General features: G+C 37.5%; 1 protein-coding gene across 4 annotated transcripts in view; it reads left to right on the forward strand.

Annotated features, from left to right (window-relative positions):
* The window catches only part of LOC117433407 (next to BRCA1 gene 1 protein), an 83,586-nt gene that overhangs the window by 10,132 nt on the left and 46,762 nt on the right, over positions 1–26,692 (forward strand). For 3 of the 4 annotated variants that reach the window (XM_034055639.3, XM_034055640.3, XM_034055641.3), the window contains exons 2-8: positions 7,046–7,108; positions 7,673–7,691; positions 8,559–8,581; positions 20,127–20,318; positions 20,975–21,052; positions 23,383–23,600; positions 25,649–25,804. In XM_034055639.3, the coding sequence (XP_033911530.3) occupies positions 7,046–7,108; positions 7,673–7,691; positions 8,559–8,581; positions 20,127–20,318; positions 20,975–21,052; positions 23,383–23,600; positions 25,649–25,804 (749 nt within the window). The remainder of the gene's footprint in view (positions 1–7,045; positions 7,109–7,672; positions 7,692–8,558; positions 8,582–20,126; positions 20,319–20,974; positions 21,053–23,382; positions 23,601–25,648; positions 25,805–26,692) is intronic. The other variant, XM_059006768.1, reaches the window with a different exon arrangement.

A 26,692-nucleotide genomic window follows, 5' to 3' on the forward strand; every position in this document is an offset into this window, starting at 1 on the left:
TTTTGTTTTTTTTTTACAATTTAAATCGTGCAGAATTTTATTTTTGTATATAAAATAAAATCAACCAAATAGAAGATCTGTGGCAGTCCAATCATAAGTGAGTGGAGGAGGGACATAAACAGTTGAAGGTCTTTAGTAGGTTTAACCAATGGGAGAGTCAAAGATCTGCCCCTTGTTATGCAGGTGTCCAATCATAAGTGTGCAGAGGTGGGACATAATTGGGAGTTTAACCAATGTCAAAGTCAAAGATCTGCCCTGGTTTTATAGCTGTCCAATCATTAGTGAGTAGAGGCACGACATAAATATGCTGGGGTAAGGGTGTAACAATAGCTGAATTTTGTGCAATATTGCTTATTATAGAGACTGTTATTGAGAATTATATTGAGAACTTTGAAATAATAGTTAAGTGCATTTTACAAATTAAAAAAAAAATAATAATGTCAGAGAGTTCAAGAAGAACTTTCTCAGAAAAAACAGAGGTATACACCACAAATACCTGAACTGACACAGGAAGCAGCAGTGTGGAGTAGTGGTTAGGGCTCTGGACTCTTGACCGGAGGGTTGTGGGTTCAATTCCCGGTAAGGGACACTGCTGCTGTACCCTTGAGCAAGGTACTTTACCAAGATTGCTCCAGTAAAAACCCAACTGTATAAATGGGTAATTGTATGTAAAAATAATGTGATATCTTGTAACAATTGTAAGTCGCCCTGGATAAGGGCGTCTGCTAAGAAATAAATAATAATAATAAAGGAAGGGAAGGGATATATTCACCACTTCTAACATTCAAATTATGAAAGGTATCTGTGGCTTACCAGTAGCTGTCAATTAAAAAAGTATACAGCTGGAACTGTATTTTTTTCAGTACAGAAAAGGCGATATGGAACAGCACTGGCCACAGCAATCTACGATGTCTATCGAGTCAGCACAAAAACATGAACGTTTCCAAAGTCAATTGCGAGCCACTGTTACACTCAAAATTTTTGTACAAACCCGGACTGACGTTTAACTGGATGAGCAGAAGCGTAGGGATAAAATACATTACAATGAGCAAGTAATTGATTCCATTGAATCATTAATAAAGTCAAATATATTCCACATGTTGGAAAATTACAATATAGCTCAGTACTGGTATTATTTATTTTATACAGTCTTTTTAGTTCATCTTTATTAAGGTTGCCAATAATTTTGGAGGTGACTGTATATACAGTCTAGTTTAGTATACATGGGTCAAACTCTCAGGTTATAGCCTAAGTTTTTGTTTTTACACTAAGGAAACTTAAGGCCGGTTTACACTCCATCGTTCAACTGAAAACCTGGCAACAGCAGGCTGTCACCAGGTCCGTGTCCATGGTGTCCATGGGTACACGATAAATGCACAGCGACGCTGCAGTTTCACTTGATTCAAGAAGAATTTGAGCAGAAATGGAAGATGAAGCACTTCAGTTCGTTTTTTACTTCTGCTTTACTTTTAAGAAGGAGAAGACAATGTCATAAACGTCTATTAAGCAGAGGATTTACTTAAGAATCGATACTCACTAGATTTCATGCATGGGTCTAGGAATGATATTTGGATATAATATGCCCACTTTATTTTTTGCCCATCAACTCCAGAGTCACTGTTTTTCACAGATAATTTTTCATGCCTGGCACATACATCACACAGACTTTTAAATCTTGTATGAACGTCCTTTGCTGAAAAATAATACGTTTTAAAAATATTTCTTGCGAAGTGTTAAAATACTGTCAAATATCTTGTCAAATATCCATACCACAGTAACTAGTCCTATATATATTATCAGTTTGTTATTATTTTTCCAGTCTGTCTATCCATAGTAAACATGTATTCTGTGGTCTGGCTATGTGTAATGAAACATTAGGTCTATACCTTTTAACCACACCTGAAAAACTAGTACATTCACTTCCTATACAACCCCCCACCCCCCTCCAAAAAAAAAAAACCTTGTGTATTAACCCTGTATTGACAAACTTATTTTTCCGAGCTACACGCTACAGGGATGGAAAAAAGTCTCTCCTTGCTAGCAGGTTTCAGGTTTTACAAACTGCAGGCTCTTGTACAAATATACAAATGAAGCAGAAACAAACTGCTGAGCAATTAGTATCTTATTTCCATCCTTGCGCTATATACACTGTAATACAGAAATATAGAAAGAGAAAAAGTAGTGTTCCAGGCAGATTACACAAAGGCAGACTGGGATTGTTATTTGTTGAGCTCTGGTGTTCCATAATGAACGCATGTTGATTCTATATTGCTTTACGCTGTGTTGCAATATAGCTCTCATTCTGTTATTTATTGACCACATTCTGGGGGGAAGAAAACCCCACTGTGCTGTCATAGGCTGTACAAGGTTTATTGTTTTATTGCTGTTTTATAATTACCAATGGGTATATAGTTTTCATTTTCTTGTCTTTTTTTTCTTTTTCAAAACTGTGGTTTGTGTATGCTGTGCACCAACATGTCAAGCAAAGAGTCTTTAGAATGAAGGTGTAATTAAAGCCGATCTGATGGTCTGCCACAGTTTTATGTAGAAAATACATTTATTGTATGCAATAGGTCGGTCAGTAGCTAGATTAGATAGAGAGATGAATTGCTTGATTTCAACTGTCGATTATTCGTTATATTCCATTTCTAATTACATTTCATTGTCCTATAGTTCCACACTGCAGTTGTTTTATATTATTTGAACATATACTGGGATATGACATTATATGCTGGTCAAGAGACATAATCTTGAATCCTTTCATTTGCCATGAGGGTAAAATACTTACAAGCTGATTACATTTGTTCAGCAATGGATTCCCAAGCGTTCTCTTTTTTCTGCTGATCTTTATTATTATTATTATTATTATTATTATTATTATTATTATTATTATTTATTTCTTAGTAGATGCTCTTACCCAGGGCGACTTACAAAAAATGCATATCCAGTATTACAGTACAATTAAAAGCAAGATACAAAATACAATGACTTCAGTCCTAATAAGAGCAAATACAAAGCACGGTACAATTTGATATCGGGGCACTTCAAGAGCAGATAAGTTGATAGTGTTGATAGTTACATCAGGGTTAGATACGAGTGCAGGTGAAATACTACAGATTAGGTTAAGTCCAGGATTATATACTGTAAAATAGGGAGCAGAGTGCTATATTGTCCAGAAGGGAATAGTTGAGTTTTATAGGTGTTGTCTGAAGAGGTGCCGGAAGGTGGTCAGAGACTGGGGAGTCCTGACATCCGTGGGGAGGTCGTTCCACCACTGAGGGGCGAGGGTGGAGAAGGAGCGGGCTCCGGAGGCAGGGGAGCGGCGAGGAGGTACAGACAGTCTTCTAGTGCAAGCGGAGCGGAGAGGTCAGGAGGGGGTGTTTGGAGAGATGAGGGTCTGGAGGTTGCTGGGTGCAGTCTGGTCAAGGCATTGGTAGGCGAGTACAAGAGTCTTGAACTGGATGCTAGTGGTGATCGGGAGCAGTGGAGTAGTATGGGAGAAGTAAGACAGAGAGAACGCCAGGCGAGCAGTAGAGTTCTGGATGAGCTGGAGCGGATGGGTGGCGGACGCAGGGAGGTAGGGCTCCTGATTTTCCATTCTTGGGAATGGCCAATTCCGTTTTTCAAAATGACCAATTCCGTTTTTACCAATTTATTAAGAATTAACAACGTAATTTGAACATAAATAACATTTTTACAATAAAAATCTGTTGAATTCATTTTTTTTTTTTTATTTAAGTCCCTGAGATACTGTAGTTTTCAGGAAAAATCTTTCTTAAAGCAGTCCACTAGTAACAATGTACTGTAGGTCAGTCAACAAATAAAGGTGTTTTGAAAAAACAGCTTATTGCTGGCATTACAATATACAGAATAGTCAAACGAGGGGCATTATTACAATAATGTACAATTTTCATAAAATTACAAATTAAATACAATGTTCAGGACACTTCTCTCCCATCTGTAGTTTCATCTGCAACAACACTGACTGCTTTATGCTGTACTTGCTGTAAAACTGCTTGCATGTGTTTCTCGTATACCCTGGACACAGAGTTGCCTTAGTTAGAGCAGGGCTCTTCAACTAGTTTTTTAAATTTAAATGGGCCAGATTGGAAAAAAGTTAGGAGTAGGCGGGCCAGAGTATTTTACTCTGCACATTTTTAAGCAATAATAAATATCACATACTTCATGTTCATATATTGAACAAGACTTCCACATTTTACCATATGAATAGTACTTTAATAAAAGACAGTGTGAACATTTAACGGAGTATCATTACAAACATTGTTAAAATGTATGTGACATATTAATAGTGTAACTGTTAAGAAGAGATCAGCGCTTCTACTTTTGAACTTCTAACTACTGCGCCCTCTGGATACGTATTTCCAAAAGCTCCTTGTTTGGTTTCAAAATGCCTTTTCGTATTGTATTCCTTAACTACTGACACATTCATTGCACAATAAACACATTGGTTTTGCGTTCGGTACAGTTGGTAAAATAAATAAGTATTTATTGGTCCACTCATTGTTGAATCTACAGTTTTCACCATTTTTGTTCTTACTACAGTAGCTAGAGTAGAGAGAGACATGTTATAGCAACAAGAGTAAAAACATGAAAAATCACTCTGAGTACGTATTATTATTATTAAGGCGTTAATGATAAATTAGGAATAATAAGTTATAAAACTAAAGGTTTCACCGCAGTCACCATGTCGTTTCCTTGTGTTGAACAGGTGATGGGGTAACAGACTTGCGATAATAACTAAATAAATGAATACATAAATTCAATTAAGTTTTTTTAATCGGGAGGTTGACGATCGTTTTGTTCAGGTACTTTTCACTTTTCTGTATATACAACATATTCCACAGAACAGAACCCTCCAAAACAGCTAGTTGCTTTTTTAACAACTCGATTCACACAGCACACAAGCAGCGCCGCAGCAGAGACAGACAGTCCATGACCTAAGGCCCACAAAACCACTTGTTTTCTCGTTATCCAATGATCCAAATAAACATACACAAGCGTTTTATAGAAGCGTCATCGCTGGGCTTCTGCGTAGTGTATTTTTCAAAGCAATCCATAATTTTTTGTAGGAGAATATCAGCGGTAAAAAACTTTGCGTAGTATTTGTTTATTTTTTTGAAAGGTGCAGTTGCAAAGCAGAATTCCATTCCCAAAATGCCAATTCCGTTCCCAATGCCTAATTTCATGATTTCCTTCCATGATTCCGCGATTGTGGAAAATCAGTAGCTCTATGGAGGCCGGCCAGGAGGGAGTTGCAGTAGTCTAGGCAGGAGAGTACCAGGGCCTGGACGAGGAGTTGCGTGGAGTAGTTGGCGAGGAAGTGTCGGATTCTTCGTATGTTGCTCAGGAAGAATCGGCAGGTGCATGCTAGAGTGGAGATGGGCTGGGAGTACGAGAGGCAGTGGTCCAGGGTTACTCCTAGGTTCTTGGCTGAGGAGCAGGGAGAGAGTGTGGTAAATTCCAAAGGAATGGAGATGAGAGATCAGAGGAGGGGAAAGTTGAGGAGAGGAAGAAAAGGAAGTCAGATCTAGAGAGGTTTAGTTTGAGGTGATGCAAGTGCATGCAGGAGGAGATAGCAGACAGACAGGTAGAGATATGGGAGGGTATGGTGGGGTCAGGGGGAGAGGAAAATCTGAGCATCATCAGCATAGAAATGGTATGAGAAACCATAGGATGCGCTGAGGGGGCCAGGGAGCGGGTGTAGAGAAAGAACAAGAGAGGACTGCTGTTGAGAGAGGGTGAGGTGTGGAGGTTGAGCCATGCCAGGTTACCTGGTAGGTGCGGTCAGAGAGGTAGGAGGAGAACCAGGCCAGAGCAGTGCCAGAGATTCCCAGGTCAGTGAGAGAGGATAGGAGAATAGAGTGATCGACGGTGTCAAAGGCAGCAAAGAGATCGAGGAGAATTAGGACAGAGGAGAGAGAGGCAGCATGGGCAGAGTTTAGCGAGTTAGTGACAAACAGGAGAGTAGATTCAGTGGAGTGAGCAGAGCGGAAACCAGATTGGAGAGGGTCAAGCAGAGAGCAGTGTACTGCCCGCTCTAGGGTTTTAGAGAGGAAGGGTAAGAGGGAGACAGGACGGCAGTTCTGGAGGGAGGTGGGTTTTAGGGTAGGTTTTTTGAGGAGGGGGGTGATAGAGGTTTGTTTGAAGGCAGAGGGAAAGAGGCCAGAGAGGAGAGAGGTTTTGAGAAGGGAGATGATGGAGGGGAGTAGAGCAGGAACAGCAGCTTGAAAGAGGTGAGTGGGGAGGGGGTCCAGGGTGCACGTGGTGGGTTTGTGGCCCTGGAGGAGGGAGAGGTCAGAGTCTGAGACGGGAGAGAAGGAGGCGAAGGAGGGTGAGTTAGTAGGGGAGACTGAGGGTGTTGGGGTTGGAGCGGGAGGGGGTGGGGGGGAGGGAGAGGTGTTAAAGAGTTTGTGGATATGTGACAGAAAGACAATGATTCTTGGTTGTAAATGTCCCTCCTTACCTGTGAGGATGCTAAGCAGTGAGAACAGAGTTCTTTGGACGGGCTGGTCTGACTGTTCTTTCCCAGGGTCGGGAAGTTGGCCAGTCTGGATGAAGGTGAGACACCGTTGCAAGAACGCATTGACCCGGAAGGTAAACGATGTGGCAGCCGCAGATTGGAGAGGCGGTTGCACTCGTTTACCAAGGGGTCGTGTGTGACAGCATAAAAGGGGACGGAGAATCGTAATCAGTTCCTTTGTAAATAAATGTGCATGAGCGCGTTGACTGCAGCATTCTGGTCTCCTTTGCCGATGCTACCCAATCACAGTCACACTTGCATTTTTGCATATATCTGGATCATCAATTGTCAAATTTTCATAAAAGTTGGTGCTTCCCATTCTATACTATTCTGTACATAACACTGATACATGGTCATAAACTTTTTCATTATACTGATTGCTCTAATAGTCAGATTCCCAGATCAAATCCCATTGATATATTACATTTGCTTGGAGAATATTATCTGTATTTGGGGCAAACCACTTTTGTTGAACTGAAATACTGTATGTCGTTTGGTTTTCAGGTGAAAATTTGTTTTGGTTTGAACAGTGTGCAGGTGAAATATATTGATGAGGAAAATGAGGAGGTGAGTTAAATGCATTTGAGTTATATTATGACTGTATTAATGATGTACTGTTAGCATTATTTTACTTTTTAGAATATTTCATATTTTGCAGATTTCATAGTCAAATCTTAAAGCTATAACCCAGTGGTGCACTGTGAGGGCCATTGTAGCCTGTGTTACAGCCATCCCCTTAATTACTTATTTGAAACCATTTTTAATCAGTTAATTATTTGATGAGGATTGGAGTTGTGTACCCCTGTTATTGTAGAATTTTTCAAAATGTATTTAATTATTAGGCTTAGATCATGTGATATGCAATTAAAAAAAAAAATAGGATAGTGTGTTTGATAATGGAAATAATAATAATTACATTATATATATATATGTTTGTTGCTGACCACCATCTAAAGTAAATAAATCAAAGTATACATTTGGGTCTAATAAAATGACATGTACCGTGTAATGCTAATAGAAGGCTATGTTTTGCCATATGCAGATTTGCCCAAAAATATATGTAATGCTAAGTAACCTGATGCCAGGGTGATTCAAACTTATTTAAATTCTCCCTTTTTTGTTATTTTACAGGTTTCAATTAACAGTCAAGGTATGTAATCTGAAAACGTAACCATCTTTGAATATATTTATTTAAAACAACATTTTTGTGTGTTGCTAATTATTCAGATGTATAACATTGCATTACAGATTGCAATAACATACTAATTTAGGTGTCTTTGAATCTTCTGGCAAATTACACAGGTTTAGCAAAGAAACTCAGTGTAGAGTACAGTGCTGTAATTTATGTACCATGCTTCCAATAACTTGCTAATGAAGGCTTCTGAATAGTCCCACTTTAAAACATTAATGCATAGCTATGGTCAAAGATTTTGCATCGCCACTTTGTAGTTTTCCACATATTTAACGAAAAACTGAAATAGAAAAATGTGACATTTCAAAACTTGAAATACTATATTACTATTATCCAGTATGTAGTGTCTTTGATTACATGATGTTAAATAAAAGATCTAAACTATGTTCATATTATTTTTGTTTGTTTTAATTGTCTCAATCCTAAAATTGTAGGTGATGCAAAACGTTTGTCCATAGGTGTAGTAGAAGCCCTGCTGTGCCATTCAGTTCAATATGCATCTCTCTGAAGGACCTTTGCTTCTTGTAAAAGCCTGTGATTGATTTTTAAAAGTAATACTTGTTTAGGAACTTTTTTAAGCTTGCAGCTGGAACCTTGTAATCATGACCCTCTTAAGAGGTGTCCTTCTGTATCTTGAGTTTATTGAGTAGCGTTTATATGTAATTACCTGGGTCATAATTTGCTATAAAATGCTTTCTTTCATATTTAAACATATTTAAGTGTTACTGAACATTCTGTAGGGTTTACAACCTGAGTAATACTATTGCTATTACTTCAGCTTTTACTAAATACTGCTAACTTTTGTCTATATATTTTCTTTTATAGAGGAATATGAAGAAGCACTAAAGGTATTTTGAAATTTTTTCAAAACATTACAAAAAATAATATGGGCTTAAATAAAGTAACACAACTGCAACATCAATTAGTAAAGTGACACAAGTCCAACATTTCCAGTCAACCTAAATTCTGGATTGTGAATATCCCCAGCTTTTTTGTACAGGATATATCTTAAAATGGATACTAACATTTCCTGATAACAGGAATGGAGATAATTCTGTGTTATATCAGTGGTTCCCAACCTGTGGTCCGTGAGTAAGTCTGTCTTTTTCCCCTTTATCTGTTACGGCTGATCGTAGCTAACATTTCAGGGTTTTCACAAGTGTAGCAAAGCATCATATTGTAGTGTACAGAGTAAGTAAATAAATAATAAAAACCGTGTCAGTCAGTGATAGAAGGTGAACGAGTATTTAAAACCCACATGTACACTTAAGCTGAGTGCCAGAGCAGCTATGAATAATGGTGAAATATTTCAAATAGGTCTAAAAGGAGGCTAGGAGGCTGTGTGGTCCAGTGGTTAAAGAAAAGGGCTTGTAATCAGAAGGTCCCCGGTTCAAATCCCTGCTCAGCCACTGACTCATTGTGTGACCCTGAGCAAGTCACTTAAACTCCTTGTGCTCCGTCTTTCGGGTGAGACGTAATTGTAAGTGACTCTGCAGCTGATGCATAGTTGCACACCCGAGTCTCTGTAAGTCGCCTTGGATAAAGGCGTCTGCTAAATAAACAAATAATAATAATAAAAAACCCCCGATTATTTACATTACATTAGGCTTACAAATATCGAAAACACTCACCCATATAACCACAAAAGCCAGAAGAACTTTCAAAGAAATATTTTTTGTTTATTTCTAACGTAAAACAAATAGCTATGCACTTTGATGCTGTAGTGTAAATAACATGGAATGTATAGAATTAAAAAAATATCTCGATTTAGCCGTCATAAACCAAAAACACGGAAATCCCAAATATACAGATTCATTTGAAACACTGTACTGTACAGTCATACTCATTTAGCGCAAATACTGTAGTCAGGACCCAGTGTATTTTTATTTGTACTTATCAATTTCCTCATTAAAAAAATAAATAAATAAATACTTAGGACTCAGGCTAGACATTTTCAGAGATGCAGAATCTCAATCTAATTGTTCTTGCAGTTGAACAGTAGATTTATAGAATCACTTACATTTAGTAAATAATATAGCAGACTAGGCTAGTCTATGGTTTCATTCACAAGTTGTAAAAATAAAACAAATTGATGCAGACTTTATTTAAGTGATCACCAGCAACAGATCACCTGACAGCATTTTGAGTAAACTTTATGAACACAACAAACAGCATGATTACCAAAAACATTTTAAAAAGTAGCCTAACATACTGAAATTTAGCTGGCTGCAGAAATATGCACTCAAACCCTACTGAGTAGATGTTTTCTGAGAAAATCGCATTATTAAACGCTTAGCAACACAAACTAGTTCTTCATAAAATCAGGATAAAAACTTTTTTTTTTTTTCAATGGATCCATATTCTAATAGCGCTCCTTTGGGGTCAAATGCTTAAGTAAGTTTAACATTTGCCCTCAATTGTAATATTTATACTATAGGCTACTGTGACAGGGTGGACGAGTGGTGACGTCAGGCCAGAAGCAGGAACCGAAAACACTAACACCAGTACTGCCGACTCAAAAAGACGCTGCGTGTGCCGTTTATTCGAAAAATAAAAAAATAAATAAAATATTTAAACAGAAAACACAGTGCTCACAGAGCGAAAATAAATGTTTAAACAAAAATAATCACAAACACAAAATAATAAATAATCCAGGTCAGGCTAGGCAAATCGCCTTCACTGTTCTTAGATTTTGTTTTTTAGTTTTGGTTCTCTCTCGCTCCTCTCGCTCTCTCCACGCTCCGACACACAGTCCTCCCACAGAGGTGGAGGTGGAACCAGCAGGTATTCTCCCTCTGCTGGCGGAGGTGGGAGCGACACACAGTCCTCCCACAGAGGTGGAGGTGGAACCAGTAGGTTTTCTCCCTCTGCTGGCGGATACCTGGGCTGTGGACGCTCTGCCTTCCCCCTCTTGGGCTGTGGACGCACCGACTCCCCCCTCTTGGGCTATGGACGCACTGACTCCCCCCTCTTGGGCTGTGGATGCACCGACTTCCCCCTCTTGGGCTGTGGACGTTTGGCCTCCTTCCACTCAGCCGCAGGACGTTTGGCCTCCTCCCACTCAGCCGCAGGACGTTTGGCCTCCTCCCACTCAGCTGCAGGACGTTTGGCCTCCTCCCATTCCAGGTCTATGTCTCCTCTCTCCCGCTCCTGGTAGACCCAGTCAACCATCTGGGTCATCCTCTATGAGCCCTGAATATCCTCTGGTGATGGCCTTTTGTTGGACTTCTGGCTCCAGCCTGATGAAGTTCAAGAGGATATCCAGGTTGCTGTTCCCCAGCAGATGTCTCCCCTCTGTTTTTAGCCACAGTGGGGCACTGGGGTCCCTCAGCCTGCTCTCATACCTCTGCATTCTTCTCTGGAGAGGTGGCCTCTGTGGAGCACTTTCACAAAGCTTCCTCCATCCCTCTCCTTTTCTCACTCCACAAGTACTAGAAAAAAACGAAAAAAATCTGCAGTACTCTACACTGACCTGAGTCCCGGAGGCGCTGCCATCCCACGCAGGACACCACGTGTGACAGGGTGGACGAGTGGAGACGTCAGGCCAGAAGCAGGAACCGAAAACACCAGTACTGCAGACTCAAAAAGACGCTGCGAGTGCCGTTTATTCGAATAATACAAAAATAAATAAAATATTTAAATAGAAAACACAGTGCTCACAGAGCAAAAATAAAAGTTTAAACAAAAATAATCACGAACACAAAATAATAAATAATCCAGGTCAGACTAGGCAAATCACCTTCAGTGTTCCTAGATTTTGTTTTTTAGTTTCGTTTCTCTCTCGCTCCTCTCGCTCTCTCCGCTGTCGCTCCTAACACCCCACCCCGAGCTGCAAGAGTTTTTTTTAATTACTGTGGATGGAGCTATCCATCCACGCTACTAAGCAATACAAACAATGCGGCTACGCCGTCATATATATAAATACCAAAATAACAAAACCTGCGGCGCTTCGCCGTCATATAAATACAAATATACAAAAACAAATAAATACAAAACAATAACCTGCACAGGGGCGGAGGGGGAGACCCCGTTCTAAAAATAAATAAACAAATAATACGTACAGGGCTCCTCGCCCTGTTACAGCTACATTTATGTAGCTGTAACAGGGACCAGGGGTCACAAATGGAGATTAGATAAAGGGGCATTCAGAGCATAAAATAGGAGGCACTTTTTTACACAGAGAATTGTGAGGGTCTGGAACCAACTCCCCAGTAATGTTGTTGAAGCTGACACCCTGGGATCCTTCAAGAAGCTGCTTGATGAGATTCTGGGATCAATAAGCTACTAACAACCAAACGAGCAAGATGGGCTGAATGGCCTCCTCTCGTTTGTAAACTTTCTTATGTTCTTATTTCTCATGTTCATGATACTGTATACGCAATATGCTGTATGGAGTATTATGTATGTTTCACTAATAGATGATAATTAGCATGTTTTTTTGCAGTTACAAATTTTGCATTCAAAAACAAAGCTGGTCTCATTACTGCATTGCTGTAGTGTATGATAAAGTCATGTGCATAGGGACAGATTTTTTCATAAAGACTGTAATAAGCCAGTTGACTCATTTCAGTAGCTGATCTCACATTTTTATGTTCCTGACCCTAGAACAGTCCTGTTTGACCTGCATTATACCAGACTGGTTGCCTTTTTGTGTCCTCTCTCTCTCTCTCTCTCTCTCTCTCTCTCTCTCTCTCTCTGGAAATTCAATAACAGCAACTTTGTTAAAATACTATTAAGGTTGCAGTTCAAAATCACAAAAGTCGGGAAATGGGATGTTAAGGCACACAACCTTAACTTGCCCCTATTATGCCTATGCGTCATGTCAGATATGATGTCATACATGACATCAGTAATTACATCAGCAATGACCAATCACATAACAAATGCTCCACCACGACTGCCCAGAAGGACATTACCTGGGTATGTTTGTTGGTCTACAGAATGTTGTGCCGTCAGCTGTTCTTAGGAACTCCATATGACAATAAAGAGACACAACAGCAGAGTTTGGTCCTCATTCTCCATGGCAGTTCTAGGGAAAAAAATATATATATATCCTTTTACTGAGTGAGATATGTTTGAAATGCATTTTGGAAACCAATGGTCTTGTAGAAATGTGGCAATGCCATATTGCAGTTCAGTATTTGCACAGTGGCAAGGGCGCCTAGTTTTGCATTGGAAGTAACAGCAGTAATTATGCAACACCTATATCATGTCTATAGACAATAGTGCAAAGAGTGACCCATGTGACAGGGAGTACTATGAAAGTGTCTTGTTCTGTCTATGATTGCGTCTACGTTGGCAGAGTTATTTTCATAAGAAGCATGATAGCTACAGTCCAGCACAGACAAATTGTTTCCTAGTGTAATGTTCTTCTGGGCAGTCTTGATAGAGCATTTGTCCTGTAATTAGATGTGCCAACATTCATGTCATTGCTGATGTCATGTATGACATAGGCATAAGTTTAACAAAACAACAAACACTGAACAAACAAAATGAACACTCAACCAAACAAGTATCGTGCTGGTGTTGAACCAGCATAAGTAGCAATTGTTTTCTTTTTTTTTATTCTTTCCTCCCTCTCTCTCCCTTACCTCCTGACTGTACACCCAACCCAGAGTGACTGATTTGTGCATCTATATATACAGCTGTACCGGGATTCAATTACTAATTAATCATTCACTTGAATCCCAGCACGTTAACTAATTTGTGCAATCCCCGTGCCCCCATACTAATACACATTTTAAATCACTCGTGCACCAGTACATACACCAACAATGACACACTACATACAACATACAACGATACATGAATATCCCTATTTCCTTATTATACGTTTTTGGAGAGGTTAGCTGCATATAGTAACAGAAGTTAATGTGAAACAAAAAGAGGCTATATTTGTTGCTTGACTTGTGAACTGTACTGTAGTGTGAATTATCGATTTCAGCTTCATGTTACTATATGGGTTGATTCAGCCAGGTTTAATGTCTCACAAGACTACATGCAGGGGTTGAAAAAAAATATAAAAAAATAAAAACAAAAACAGTTCTCATGTGGACCGTCATAATTATTATGGTCCGCATTGAACCCCTAGCGAAAAAATCAATAAAACACGTAGACATTAAATCCATCCATGCATGAATTTATTTACAGTATTTTGAAAAGCCATACATCAGTTTTGAAGTATGATGTTTTTTTCTTCATATGCTTGACACATTCTTACTTTTGACCCAACGGAACAACGTTACATCTCAAGAATTACAGGAGACATAAATATTAATTTAAAAAAAAAAAAAAAAACTGACATAAATAAGTTAACATAAAATAGGCCAACTCAAAAATATTTGTAGAAATTTATTGTAGAATTTATTGTTTACATTCTGCAAGCACCATTTCAGACTCTAATTATTATTATTTTTGTTAAGTCAGTATACAAACGATGTGACATCGCAGCATGGTTCATCATTCAGGCTTTCTATTAAGTGCCGTTTTGTACTTTAAAGCCATTGAAAGTGTATCCTCAGAAATACAAAAAGACATCTGTGGCAATGCGCCCCGCCCCTGTGTGCATTTGTGTGTTGTGTGTTGCGTGTGTTAATGTTGGTGTATAGTCATTGGTACACGGGATATAAACGGGTCTGTGTTTCACGTGTATTTAAAAAGTGTAGATTTGTATTTAGGCACGAGGAGGGCACAAATCACTTCACGTGCTGGTTAAATGTAATATGTGAGCACGGGGTTGCACAGAATTAATTCACGTGCTGGGATTCAAGTGAATAATTAATTAGTAATTGAATCCCAGCACAACAGTATAAATAGGCACATTTTTAGTCACTCGTGGTTGGGTGTTCGGAAGAGGAGAACGGGTGAGAGAGAGAGGAGTAAAAGTAAAGTGAAGTAAGATAGTAAATATAATAGTTGTTTGTACTCACCGTGTTTGTTTGTCTCCGTGCACCGTTTGTTAAGTGTTTAGTCCGTTTTGTTTATATGTTTCTTTTGGCTACCAGTGCCGTGTCCTGTTTTGTGCTGTTTACAACCCTTTTATTTGTTAAATAAACGCTGAGTGCAGCCATTGCACTCAGCTCATCATCACCACCGTCTCTGTCTGTGTATTCCTTTTCTGGTCTGACGCCACCCACTCTGGCCGTCTTTGTGACACATCTTATTGAGAGACTTGAGCGAATCTTGGTCTTGATGAGAATTAGATTAATCTAATAAATCGAAAAATTCATTTTTTTTTTTGTCAAAAGAGCTTAATGCCTGCACCACTATGTTCAAAATATATTGATAGGTAAATTCACACTGATCAGTGTTGATGTAAATACAAATTCAAAGCAGGGCTACACATCTGCATATTAAACTTATGACCACAAACACTTATGTTATCTCTTTGTATCTAGCCCACAGTTTCAGTTCGATCTTCATTGACAGACAGCCACTCAACAAAATCTTTCAGCCACTTTTCACTAAATGTGTGTGCTTTCTTTGGAGTGGGGGGAGCTTTCCCTGAACATCTGCATTGTCTGTCATACTACTTGACAAACCAAGACATTTTGACAGATCAGTTTGAGTTGTACACTTGCTCATATTCACAGTATTAATGAAACATCCTTTGTAATAGGAGGCTGCTTTCATTACTATTTTTCACAAATAAATTGAGTTCCGCAAAAGCGCTTTCATGTGAAAGGATTAAGTCCGCATTTTTACATTTTGGTCCGCATATTGACTGGCGGACCAGTTACTTGAAGCCCTGACTATATCAGGGCATGAAGTTAAGGTCATGAAGGGCAAGGCAATGTTGCCTTCGTTGCGAGTGAAGATTCAGGGGCACCAAGGCAGTTCTAGGGGGCAAAAAGGCAAAACATAAGCCCAAGGGCACCAAGGCGATTTTCATACTCATAAAACAACAAAAAAATAAATAGAGAGCCTATTATGTTGATGAAATTAATTCAGACACAAATCAATGTTTTCTGAGTGATTTCACACACTAAAAATAAAATATAGTTCACTTTTTCATTGTAAAAATAAAATGGTATAAAAAAATCCAATCTTAAAAACAACAAACTTTTATAATGAAAAAAGGGTAATGAAAAGGGTAATTATATTCAGGGTATTTTTATTTTTTATTTTTTTGTACTAAACTCGGTCACACACCACTGACTAATACATTGATTAGATCAGAGGCTTAGATACAGCCTTAGTGATACAGCAGCAAGCAATGTCAGTAAAGGTAAAGTTTAAAATATATATATATATATATATATATATATATATATATATATATATATATATATATATATATATTTTTAGACTTTCAGGCAGACTGGTTGAAGATTTACTCATGGCTGGGTTTGATAACGATAGTGGTCAAATGAGTTGTTCAAGCTGCAGTGTCTGCGCAACTGAAGTTTGCTAACCGCAGTTACAAAACCTGTACAAACAACGTGGCTTTGGGGGGGGGAATCGAAATAGAAACTGTCAGGCAATGGAGAGTGCTGTGCATCACAATGATGAACAGCTGGATGTACATAATGTTAGATGTTTACATTTGAGAGACTTTATATAGTTTCACAGTTCTGGAAATGTACAGTTGCAAAGGATTTAGTTTTGTTATGGTGCATTGCTGGACAAAAAAAAAAATATATGCTGTTTTTAAGCATACACATTCTAAACCCTTTCGTGAAAGCACACATTTTACTAGTTTCTCACTACCTTACATAGTTCTGCTTTTTAACTAGTAAAATGTGTGCTTTCACGAAAGGGTTTAGAATGTGTATGCTTAAAAACAGCATATATTTTTTTGATACACTACTCAAGATTGTGTTTCGTTCACTATTATGTTCTCTCCTCGTTTCATAACACAGGGAGCTGCTACTTGAACCATATCATAGCTACTTGCTCTTTTTTTTTGGTGTAAGAATTTGAGCAAAACGAATGTGCTGGGAGGTGCACAGTAAAAAGAATGGCAGCAATAATACATTATGCTAATGAGTCTGTGGGAGGGTGTGGGAAGTTCACTGACAGGGGACACAGAATGTTGAAGTTTGAAACACCACTTGGGTGCACTGATTTATTTATTCCACAAGGTGGTACTCTTGTGCCGTGGCTTCAATACCGCAACGGTAAGACTTTATTTTTCATAATCCCAGAAGGTTACTGACAGTGGTAGGGATCGACATAGTCCGTTGCATTCACAGGTGCTGAAAATAATATTCAAAACAAAAGGCGAAAGTAAACGAGAAATATACACTGTCAATAAAACTACAAACAAAGGTGCTGCTTCCTGCAGCTTCCCACAAATGTCACTATCCAAACTTTTCTATCAGCAACTTTCAATGTACAAAATTACAACATTCCTTGATGAACTAGTAGTGAAGATTCAAGCCCAGGAATCTCACTAAGTTAGGTACGTTATATAAGTACTTAATTTTCTACATATACATATTGTGGCAAAGTGCCCCGCCCCTGTGTGCATTTGTGTGTTCTGTGTATGTATGTATGTATGTATGCGTGCGTATGTTAATGTTGGTGTATAGATTGGTACACGGGATATAAACGGGTCTGTGTTTCACGTATATTTAAAAAGTGTATATTTGTATTTAGGCACGGGATTGCACATCACGCACGTGCATTTAAAATATAATATGTGAACACGGGGTTTCACGTAATGAATTCACGTGCTGGGATTCAAGTGAATAATTAATTAGTAATTGAATCCCAGCACAAACAGTATAAATAGATGCACGTTTAGTCACTCGGGGGTTGGTGTTCGGTGAGTGGAGAACGGGATTGGAGCGGAGGTAAATGTTAATGAAAAGAGCAAGAATTAGTAGTTGTTTTCACTCACCGTGTTTGTTTGTTTGTCTCTCCGTGCACCGTTTGTTAAGTGTTAGTTCGTTTTGTTTGTCTGTTTATTTTGGCTACCAGTGCTGTGTCCTGTGTTTCGTGTACCGTTTAAAACCTTTTATTTGTTAATAAACGCTGAGTGCAGCCATTGCTCATCACCACCGTCTCTGTCTGTGTATTCCTGTCTGGTCTGACGCCACCCACTCTGGCCGTCTTTGTGACAATATACACATTTAAATTTGTTTAAAAAAGCTGTTGTGAAAAAATGTGTGGCAAGTGGTTTGTGAGAAAAATCCAAGCACCAAAGTGGTCCCTACATTGAAAAAGGTTGGGAACCACTGCACTATTGGTAACAAGATGATGCAATTAACAGTATTTAAATACAGTACTTTGAATAATTGTGTTAAATGCTGCAGTTGTTGAAATGTATGTAGATATTAGACATGTCTGTAATTTATATTTCTGTTTAGTGCAAGAAAAACAATGTTATGTGCTTACTTTATTATTATTATTATTATTATTATTATTATTATTATTATTATTATTATTATTATTATTAATTTATTAGAAGAACTAGATTATGCTTTGCTAGAAAGAAGATATATAATGCTTGAAAACAGACAAATCTCCCTGAAATGCAAAACCACATTGGGTGTTGTAATCAGTCTGTTTGCCCAGCCATAGACATCAGAGAAATGTTAATAATTTTCAATTTGACATCATTTAACTGGGAGTGGCAGTCCTGTTTTGCTTTATAGACAGGTTGTCAACTCACACGACTTGGTGTTTCTCCAGCTGTCTCATATTTTGAGTACTTAAATATCTGTATGGCAAAATACATACAGTCAATTCTCGTTTATACAAATTTCAAGGGACCAGCAAAAAAAAATGGTCTTGTCAGTAATTCTTATTATCTGGAATCTAAGCCAAATGCATACTGTCAGTTTTTTTTTTTTTATTGAAGTTAAAGTAACACTGAAATCAAGTTTCAATTACAGTACAATGAAAAGTATTATAAATGTAAAAGTACTGTGCGTTTTATTGAAAATATGGCTGTAAGTGAACTTTTTAAAAATATACATTGCAAATGAACTGCACTTGAGCATTTTTAAATCACAAAAGCAGGCATCTTCAACATCAGGGTGTTGAGCAAATCAGAAACACTGTCGACTTGTATCAAGTTTGCTGTCCATAAGCCTGTATTATTGTATTGCGTTTTTTTGAAATGGTGGGAATCTGTAGTAACATCTTTCTTTTTGTTATACGGTGGTACATTATCCACTGCTTTCAACACCTCCATTTTTGTCTGCAGGGGTAGTGCACGTTTTTGCGAGAGCACTATGGCAACTCTAAATGCATCATACGATGTGTAGTACCCAAACAGCACTAAAATACAGTACAGGCACTAAAGTTAATACATTTCCCAATGTCCTTTACACTCAGGTGTTCCAACTAGGGCATTTGGTTTTATTCATATTTTTTTTCCCGGGGAGGGCTCCAAAATAATTTGCATTAACAGGAAATTCGTGTTAAGTGAATTTGAATTACAAGAAGTAATTTACATCAGGGTCCATGTTTAAGCTAGATTGAGTCAACTTAAAGCTAACTGGTAAGAAATGTATGCTCAACTACTTCGTATTTAGTCTGGCCCCCAACTTGACAATGTGGAATATGGAATGGTAAATAAACACCTGATGTCTATCCTTCACATTCATTAACTCACAAACTGGAGGTCGTGGAGGCTACAGTCACTCAGGAACACCAGCGATGCTAAATTTTGCTGGAACCTTGTAAAAAAATTGTACTATCAGGAAATTTGTCTAATCTGAGTTTGTTTTGATGAGAATTCACTGTATTAGAGTTCTGTCCAATATCAAAAAAGGGCAGTCAGGGTAATGTTTTGAAGACTGGTGATCTCGGCAGGTTTTTCACTCAAAACAACACAAACAACTGTGTGAACACCTATTTGTCCTTCAACAAATGTAGCAACATTTTCAGATGTCATACACAGGCGTGATCCAATTCAGTTTAAATGTTTGGTTATTCTAAATACACATCGAGCGACTACAGGTGGGTCTCACCTAAAGGGCAGAGCTGAGAATACAAGTCCAAGGTTTTCAACAATCATCGCTGGTGTTCCTGAGTGACTGTAGCCTCCACGACCTCCAGTTTGTGAGTTAATGAATGTGAAGGATAGACATCAGGTGTTTATTTACCATTCCATATTCCACATGGTCAAGTTGGGGGCCAGACTAAATACTAAGTAGTTGAGCATACATTTCTTACCAGTTAGCTTTAAGTTGACTCAATCTAGCTAAACATGGACCCTGATGTGCATGCACATTAAAAGAAAATCTATATTCTGTATGCCAAACTAAAGTGGCAATCTTGTTAATTAGATGGTTATAGAATACCCACAATGGAGAGGAGCATGGGCTAGCTAGAAATATATACAGTATCAACAGCAATGTTTTGGAAGACGATATATCGTCAATTAAACTATTAAAGGTGGTTTTTATTATGTTATATTACATTATTTTACATTTTCAGAGTGCAGTTAAACAAGGGAATCAACTCCGTATGAATGCATATGAGGTAAAGGGGCCTGTGGCAAGACAAGTGTGTGAGAGTGGGACAGTGAAAAGAGACTTTGAAGTGATCAAGACTGGGAAGAAGCCAATCCAGCACTACTCATTGCTGGCAAAGGCTGTCGGCCAAAGAATGACGCCTACCCAAGACAAGGTAACAAACCCCCTCTGATATCTTTACACTAAAGTATTTGATTAAGCTTCCTGGTAGGGAATTTTCTTTTCATACTTTTCTATATCAAAACCGTGGAGATTTAGGGCCCGATTCACAAAGCTTTTTTTTTTAAATCCACCACTTAACTGTTTAGGATGTTTTCAAGTATATAGTTATTTTTCCTTAAGGTTTATATTATCATTCTGTCTCACTCAATCTTAGTGGCGGCTATGTTACTTGTAGGCAAGTATGGGCTTCTTGGTCTTGAGAAATCATGTGATATAAGAGCCAACAATACCATTTTTCTCAAGACCGGGAAATAAATAAATGGTAAGTTGGCAGGATACACACATTATTGCTTTGACATATTTCACATTTGGTATAAACATTTAATTATGTGATATTCTTTTAGTCATATTCGATTAGGTGTTGTGCAAAAAAAACAAAAAACCTTATCACTGCAGTCATATGAGAAATATACCTGCCACATTTCCAACACAGGTAATATCTAGTTTAAACTGATTATATTGGATGTAGTTTGGGATCTACTTCTACATATAAAATATTATTTAAATGTGTACATTCAGGTTAATATGTAACAATGCCACAGTTTGATTGGCCTAGGTATTGATCTTGCTCATTTCATTTTATGATAGACAATGAAAAATGACGTCCATTTGAACCAAGATGATCAACCGAAGCCTCCACTGTGGTTTACTGCTTATATGGAAACAGTATGTACACCAGGTTACAATGTATTACTATTTTCAAATGAGTTAATACAAATGAAAACAGCATGTGATTACAGAACATATTGGTAATTGTTTCTGTGTAAATATAGTGATTTATTTCTGTATTATAATGGCCACATTTGAATCATTGGCTTCAGTCACAAGTATATTCTGGAATTCTCTAGGTCAAGTTCAATCTTTGGTATCGTGCAAGAAAAATGAACCTCTTTGTGGCAGTCATTTTTAAGCTGTTTTACAAAGATCATATGTCAGTTATCCAGACCACAAATTTTGAGATAGTGGGCTCTATGTATCATTGATTTTTCATTCATATCTTGACCTTTCGTAGGTTTTTGTGAATTTGTAGACATACCCACGATGTATTAAAACCATTTTGACTCCCATAACATAGTTTCGTCACTGCCACGGTAGTTTAGCTACGACTGTTAGTTTCAAACTACTTTCGTATGCAAATCTCCGAATCTCATTATAACGTCGAAGGTTCGCCCTTAACCTTGATGTACTATAATTTTCTCCTACTTACGACTGCAGTTTGAGCCTGTTATTTTACACATGCCTCTCACTGGCGTAGATTCAACTGGCTGTTCGTATGTGAAACCTCCTGCTTAACGTTTGCCGGGTATATAATTACTTTAGCGCATTAAAATAATAATAAAATAAAAAAATATATATTTATTAATAGTTTATATTAAATAACAATGACAATACATGTTGTTTTGTGTTCTTTTATATTTTAATGTGCTTGTTCTGTAAACCTCTGTAAACTTACACAGCACCCAGCCACACGTCCCATGTTGCCTACGGAACAAGTGAAAACAATGAATGGTGTTATTGCAGTGTTATTGCAGCTCAAATTGAGCTCGCTAATGCTATGCTATTATTTCAACCCAGGATTGGCAATACTGTAAGATCCAGAGTTTAAATTAAAATTCTGTTTAGATAAGCAATCAGTACACAAACTGTGTGCTTTAATACAACCTGATGTGACCAACCATAAAAAACTAAATCAATGAAAGTATAGGGAAGCACAGAGTACAAACATGGTAAACAAGAATTACTGTGCAAATTTACTATGGTAAACCTACTGTTGATTTTTGGGGTACAAAAATCAGCGGTACACCGTATATAGAAACAATCTTAGTTTTATTTATGCTTGCCATTTTTGGGGAAATCTTTCTTTCAGATCTACGTTTTTGTTTGCTATCGCTGTGCCCATGGTCTTGCACTGCACATTCATTTTGTCATAATACATTGTTACATTGTAATGTTTCTGTATTACATTCTTCATCGCATTTTAACACCGACTCACTTGAAGTAATCTGAACAGGAATGATGCTTTAAATGTCTATCAGCAGAGGTTAAATAATTTATTGAATCTCAAAATGTCTTTCAGATAATCACATTTTGCACTGATTTCACAGAAACATTCAAGACATTTGTCTTGATTAGCTGCAAAGTTAGCAACTGACTCATTGACATTGAACATCAAATTTTAATATTAGGTTGGCTTTCGTGTTTTGTGTTGACTTTTTGTTTCCATTCACTTTGAATGTCAAGTGTCTGTCGCTTAGAGTCCCAGTGAATTAATTTTGTTAGTTATTTCTTTCCATGTTTCTTTTATTAATGCTTTTTGTCCATGCGAAGTGTTAAATATTTCCAATTTTTTTTCTATTTCACTAACAGGTCAATTTCGTCTGTCAAAATTTGTTTTCCTTTTTTTTTGCCTGGTGGCATAGTTGAATCTGCAGGTGCCATCGCTCGATCGAATATTTGCCAACTACTGGCACTTCTATCTGTTCACTTGCCAGAAGGAAGTTCTAAATCATGAATTTCAGTGTTGCAAATCCATTTATAATGATATGCAAATTACGATCTCTCCTGTATAATGTGCTGTAATTTATGCCGTTCGTAACCTTGCGGTGATATTACCAAAGTTGTTCACGAACCAGAGCTGCTTAGTATATCGCACGCAAAAATTTTACGAAGGACAGAGGCTACAAATTTGCAGCATTTACGAACACGTAACCAATATTAGTACATAGAGCCCAGCGTCTTTACATTCGACACACAATCTCAATCAACCTTTTTTTTACCTCATTTTTATATACACAATACGGTAATACTTTTTTTCCACTTCACAAGCATGATTGATTTCTTGATGCATCAATTTTTGTTTGTTGTTTATTACTTGTTTTTTTTACTATCTGAATAAAAATGTGCAAATAGAGAAACTAGTCAAGTATGTTTGAAATGAGAATTTACTTGGTGACCATGAAATAATCTTTGCAATTCCTTTTTTAAAATTTATTCAGTTCAAAGATCAGGTAGTAAAGGAAGCTGTAGAGAAGATCTGTCATGAACTGTCAGAGAGGTTCAGCATTCAGCCACTGCCACAGGGTTCCTCAAATGAATCCGCAGGGGTGGGAATCCAAGTCCCAGAAAGCAGCTCCACATCAGCCAACACCAGCAACTGGCTCATAGTCTGTAGCAGCTGCCAGAACAGGATTACAGGAATTTGCTACCAATGCAGGTCAGTTGTTGTTGCTCACTTTAGCAAAATCAACACTCACCCACCAAAATACAGCAACGATTTAGATTGTTCTTAAAAATGATTAGCTTATACATAGTATTCCCTATACTATTTTTTTTATTTTTTAATACTAATTTACTATTAGCAATGTGCGTGTATATATACACACATCCATATTATCAATTTTTTTTTGTCTTTATTGTTTTATAGTACTGACTAATTATTATTGATCATATTATTGTCAAACTGTGTTTCTGACAGAATCATAAGGTTGTAAGAAACTGTTAGAATTTATAAGAAAGCCATGGAGACGAGAGTTTCGGTTGGTGCTAAAGCTAAAAGCATAAGCATCACTGGTACTGAGATATGTTGTACCTCTCTCATCCTGTGCACTGTGAATTAATACTTCATGTTATACAGGCATATTTAACAATCGTATCCACCCATTTAAAAAAATACTATCAAATACAATATAATAGACACAAGTAAGACATTCTTACCCTCCTGTGTGTTAATTAGCTACATATAGAGTAAGCTTTTCAATCAAATTGTCTCAGGCAGAGTTTCAGGATTTCAAAGAAAAGGCTGGGCCCCTTTTGACTTGCAAACTTAGGTCAAGATTGGAGATAAAAAAAGAGAACAATTTTCTATAGCTTGACTTCAATATTTATATCTTGCCTGAAGACGCACACAATCATTACATTACAACTGACATCACCACATCCTCTCAAAGTTTATGTGGTTACAATGTGCCTGAAAACTAATAAGCTTACTAGGCAATAATAAACAGGCTAAAAAATACCTATAATGCGTTTTAAGTATAAATGCATGTACTACATGAAGTAAAAATAAATATAGTGCATTAGCCTGGTTTTATATGAATAATATGCTTTTACAACATTTTAACTAGAATAATTAATTTCAGCAAGCTAGCATCTTAGTTAAACATCCTGACCAGATCCTGTACTAACACCTTTAAAATAAATTCTGTGGTAATTCTTCAGAAATACATTCCCAGACCACAGCGGTCAACTGGTGATATTGCAGTTGTGAGCAACATCGTGTTTTAACAGTTAACAGAAAGTTTTTTTAGATAGTAATCGCTAAGCACAAACTTTAAATGTGTTATTCTCAGAAAAGCTGTTATTTGGAAAGTACAAGTTCCTTTTTTAGTTTATAAAAGCAACCACGTTTCTACTGGGACAAGCTGGACCCCTCATTTTCTGTCTTCTTTGACCGAGGTTCATTCAGTCAAGACAAAACCCTTGCTTCAGATCTCCTCTCCTCGGCAGGCAGGCAGCAGAACTGGCCCCTGTAATGCACCAAAACCTCCTGTGTTCTCCTCATACATTATGCACCACTAAATTCGACAAAGATCCTTCCTGAACACCTGTGTTTATTTTTTTTATATTTTCCACATCAGGTCAGGCCTAAGGATCTTAACTAGCCTCGTGTCTAGTGGAATGGCTTTATTTTAAACAACTATGGTGAAAATCAGATAAAGAAAAAAGAAGGTGCTTGAGAACTAAATTTGCAATTATTGGCAGTTTAAACATGATAAAAAATAATCGTGTTCAATGTGATAACTTATACCTGGTAATCGGTTACTACAAATGTGATTTAATGTCATTATTGTCCATCCCTATCAGTTTTCTGTCTATCTTATAAAATATACCATGGCAATATCCCCTTCAAAAGTTCTGGCCACAAACCATGGAGTGATTTCTTTCTAACAATAACACTGGAACCTGAATAAACCAGTCACTAAGGACGCTGGACTTTGCTTCTTGCTTATTCAAACCCCTCTTTCATTCACTTGTAGTGGGTTTTACTGGCTGTTACAGTATTTGATACTTCTAGTAATTTTAGCCTCTGAATACATTTCATGCAGTGTTTTTCCAATACACAAACATTTTGTCCCAGCTCAATATACTTTGTTTCCTTTTTCTTGTCTTTTTTTAAAGCTCAGCAGCAATTGCTTACGCCATGCATACAATTGCAATCCTCTTTGATTTTGTTTGCTTGACTGTTCATTTGTTTCCTAACAGTGTGTGCCCGTTCTACACTTTATGTGAATTGTGTGAGCCTTGTAACTATGAACATGATCCTGCCCATTCCTTAATAAAGTTGAGGACTCTGTTCGGGACACCAACATCAAACCATCTGTCTGGAAACAAACTACCAGCTGCTGGAGACCATGCAAGGTAAAAGTATATATATTTTTTTTTCAGGTGATAAAATAAGAAATATTTAATAAATTGCCCATGTTAGTTAAATGATAGTTTGCCAACTCTAATCTAAAGTACAATTTAGAAAAGGTTATGTTTACAAAATATCAGATATAGATTTGTAATCCAAAATGGGTTGGTCTCCACAACTTGCTTATTGACAACAACAGCAGTTTTCCACTATTTAAATATTTGTGGTGAATCATGGTTAACACAAAAGACCATTTCTGTCAACAGAGTTAAATGGTATTGGTAATAATTTGCAGAAACTCCAATTTAAATAAGAATGACTGTCTACAGTTGTTGAGTAATGCATCTGGTGGAATGGGAACAGAGCTGTTCAGAGTTACTGTAGCTGCATTTCGCCTAAAATTGATAGGTTTTCATTATAAATACAAATAAACCCAATTCTGACATACAAGACTGATATAATTGTCTGAATACTGTGTATCTGCATCATGGGTTCTTTGTACATTATTTACGTTGATACTAGCTCTACCTTTGTAATTATGTGTTGTAAAACTGTGGTTGACAGTATCCCATGATATATAAACAGGATATAAACATCCAGCTGATGGAATACTTGTATAACCCCTTAACTGCTATAAAGACGCTCACTCATTGCTGCCTAACGTACCAGGTACGCCCTGAAGAACTTTTTTTTTTTTATTAATGAACGCTGGATTGCTGTATTTCACTTGATCACTCATCGAGACGCTCTTACAGATAATAAGGGGTCGGTGGTTCCAATTTTACTTTGTTACACGGATAAAATACCTTTGATGTGCCACAGTTGTTCATGCTATTTTATAGCCTGCTTCAATGCTAGTGCTGGTTATTGCTGTGATACATCCAGAGTGAATT

The sequence above is a fragment of the Acipenser ruthenus genome, chromosome 33 (assembly GCF_902713425.1).
Source record: "Acipenser ruthenus chromosome 33, fAciRut3.2 maternal haplotype, whole genome shotgun sequence".
Lineage (NCBI taxonomy): Eukaryota > Metazoa > Chordata > Actinopteri > Acipenseriformes > Acipenseridae > Acipenser > Acipenser ruthenus.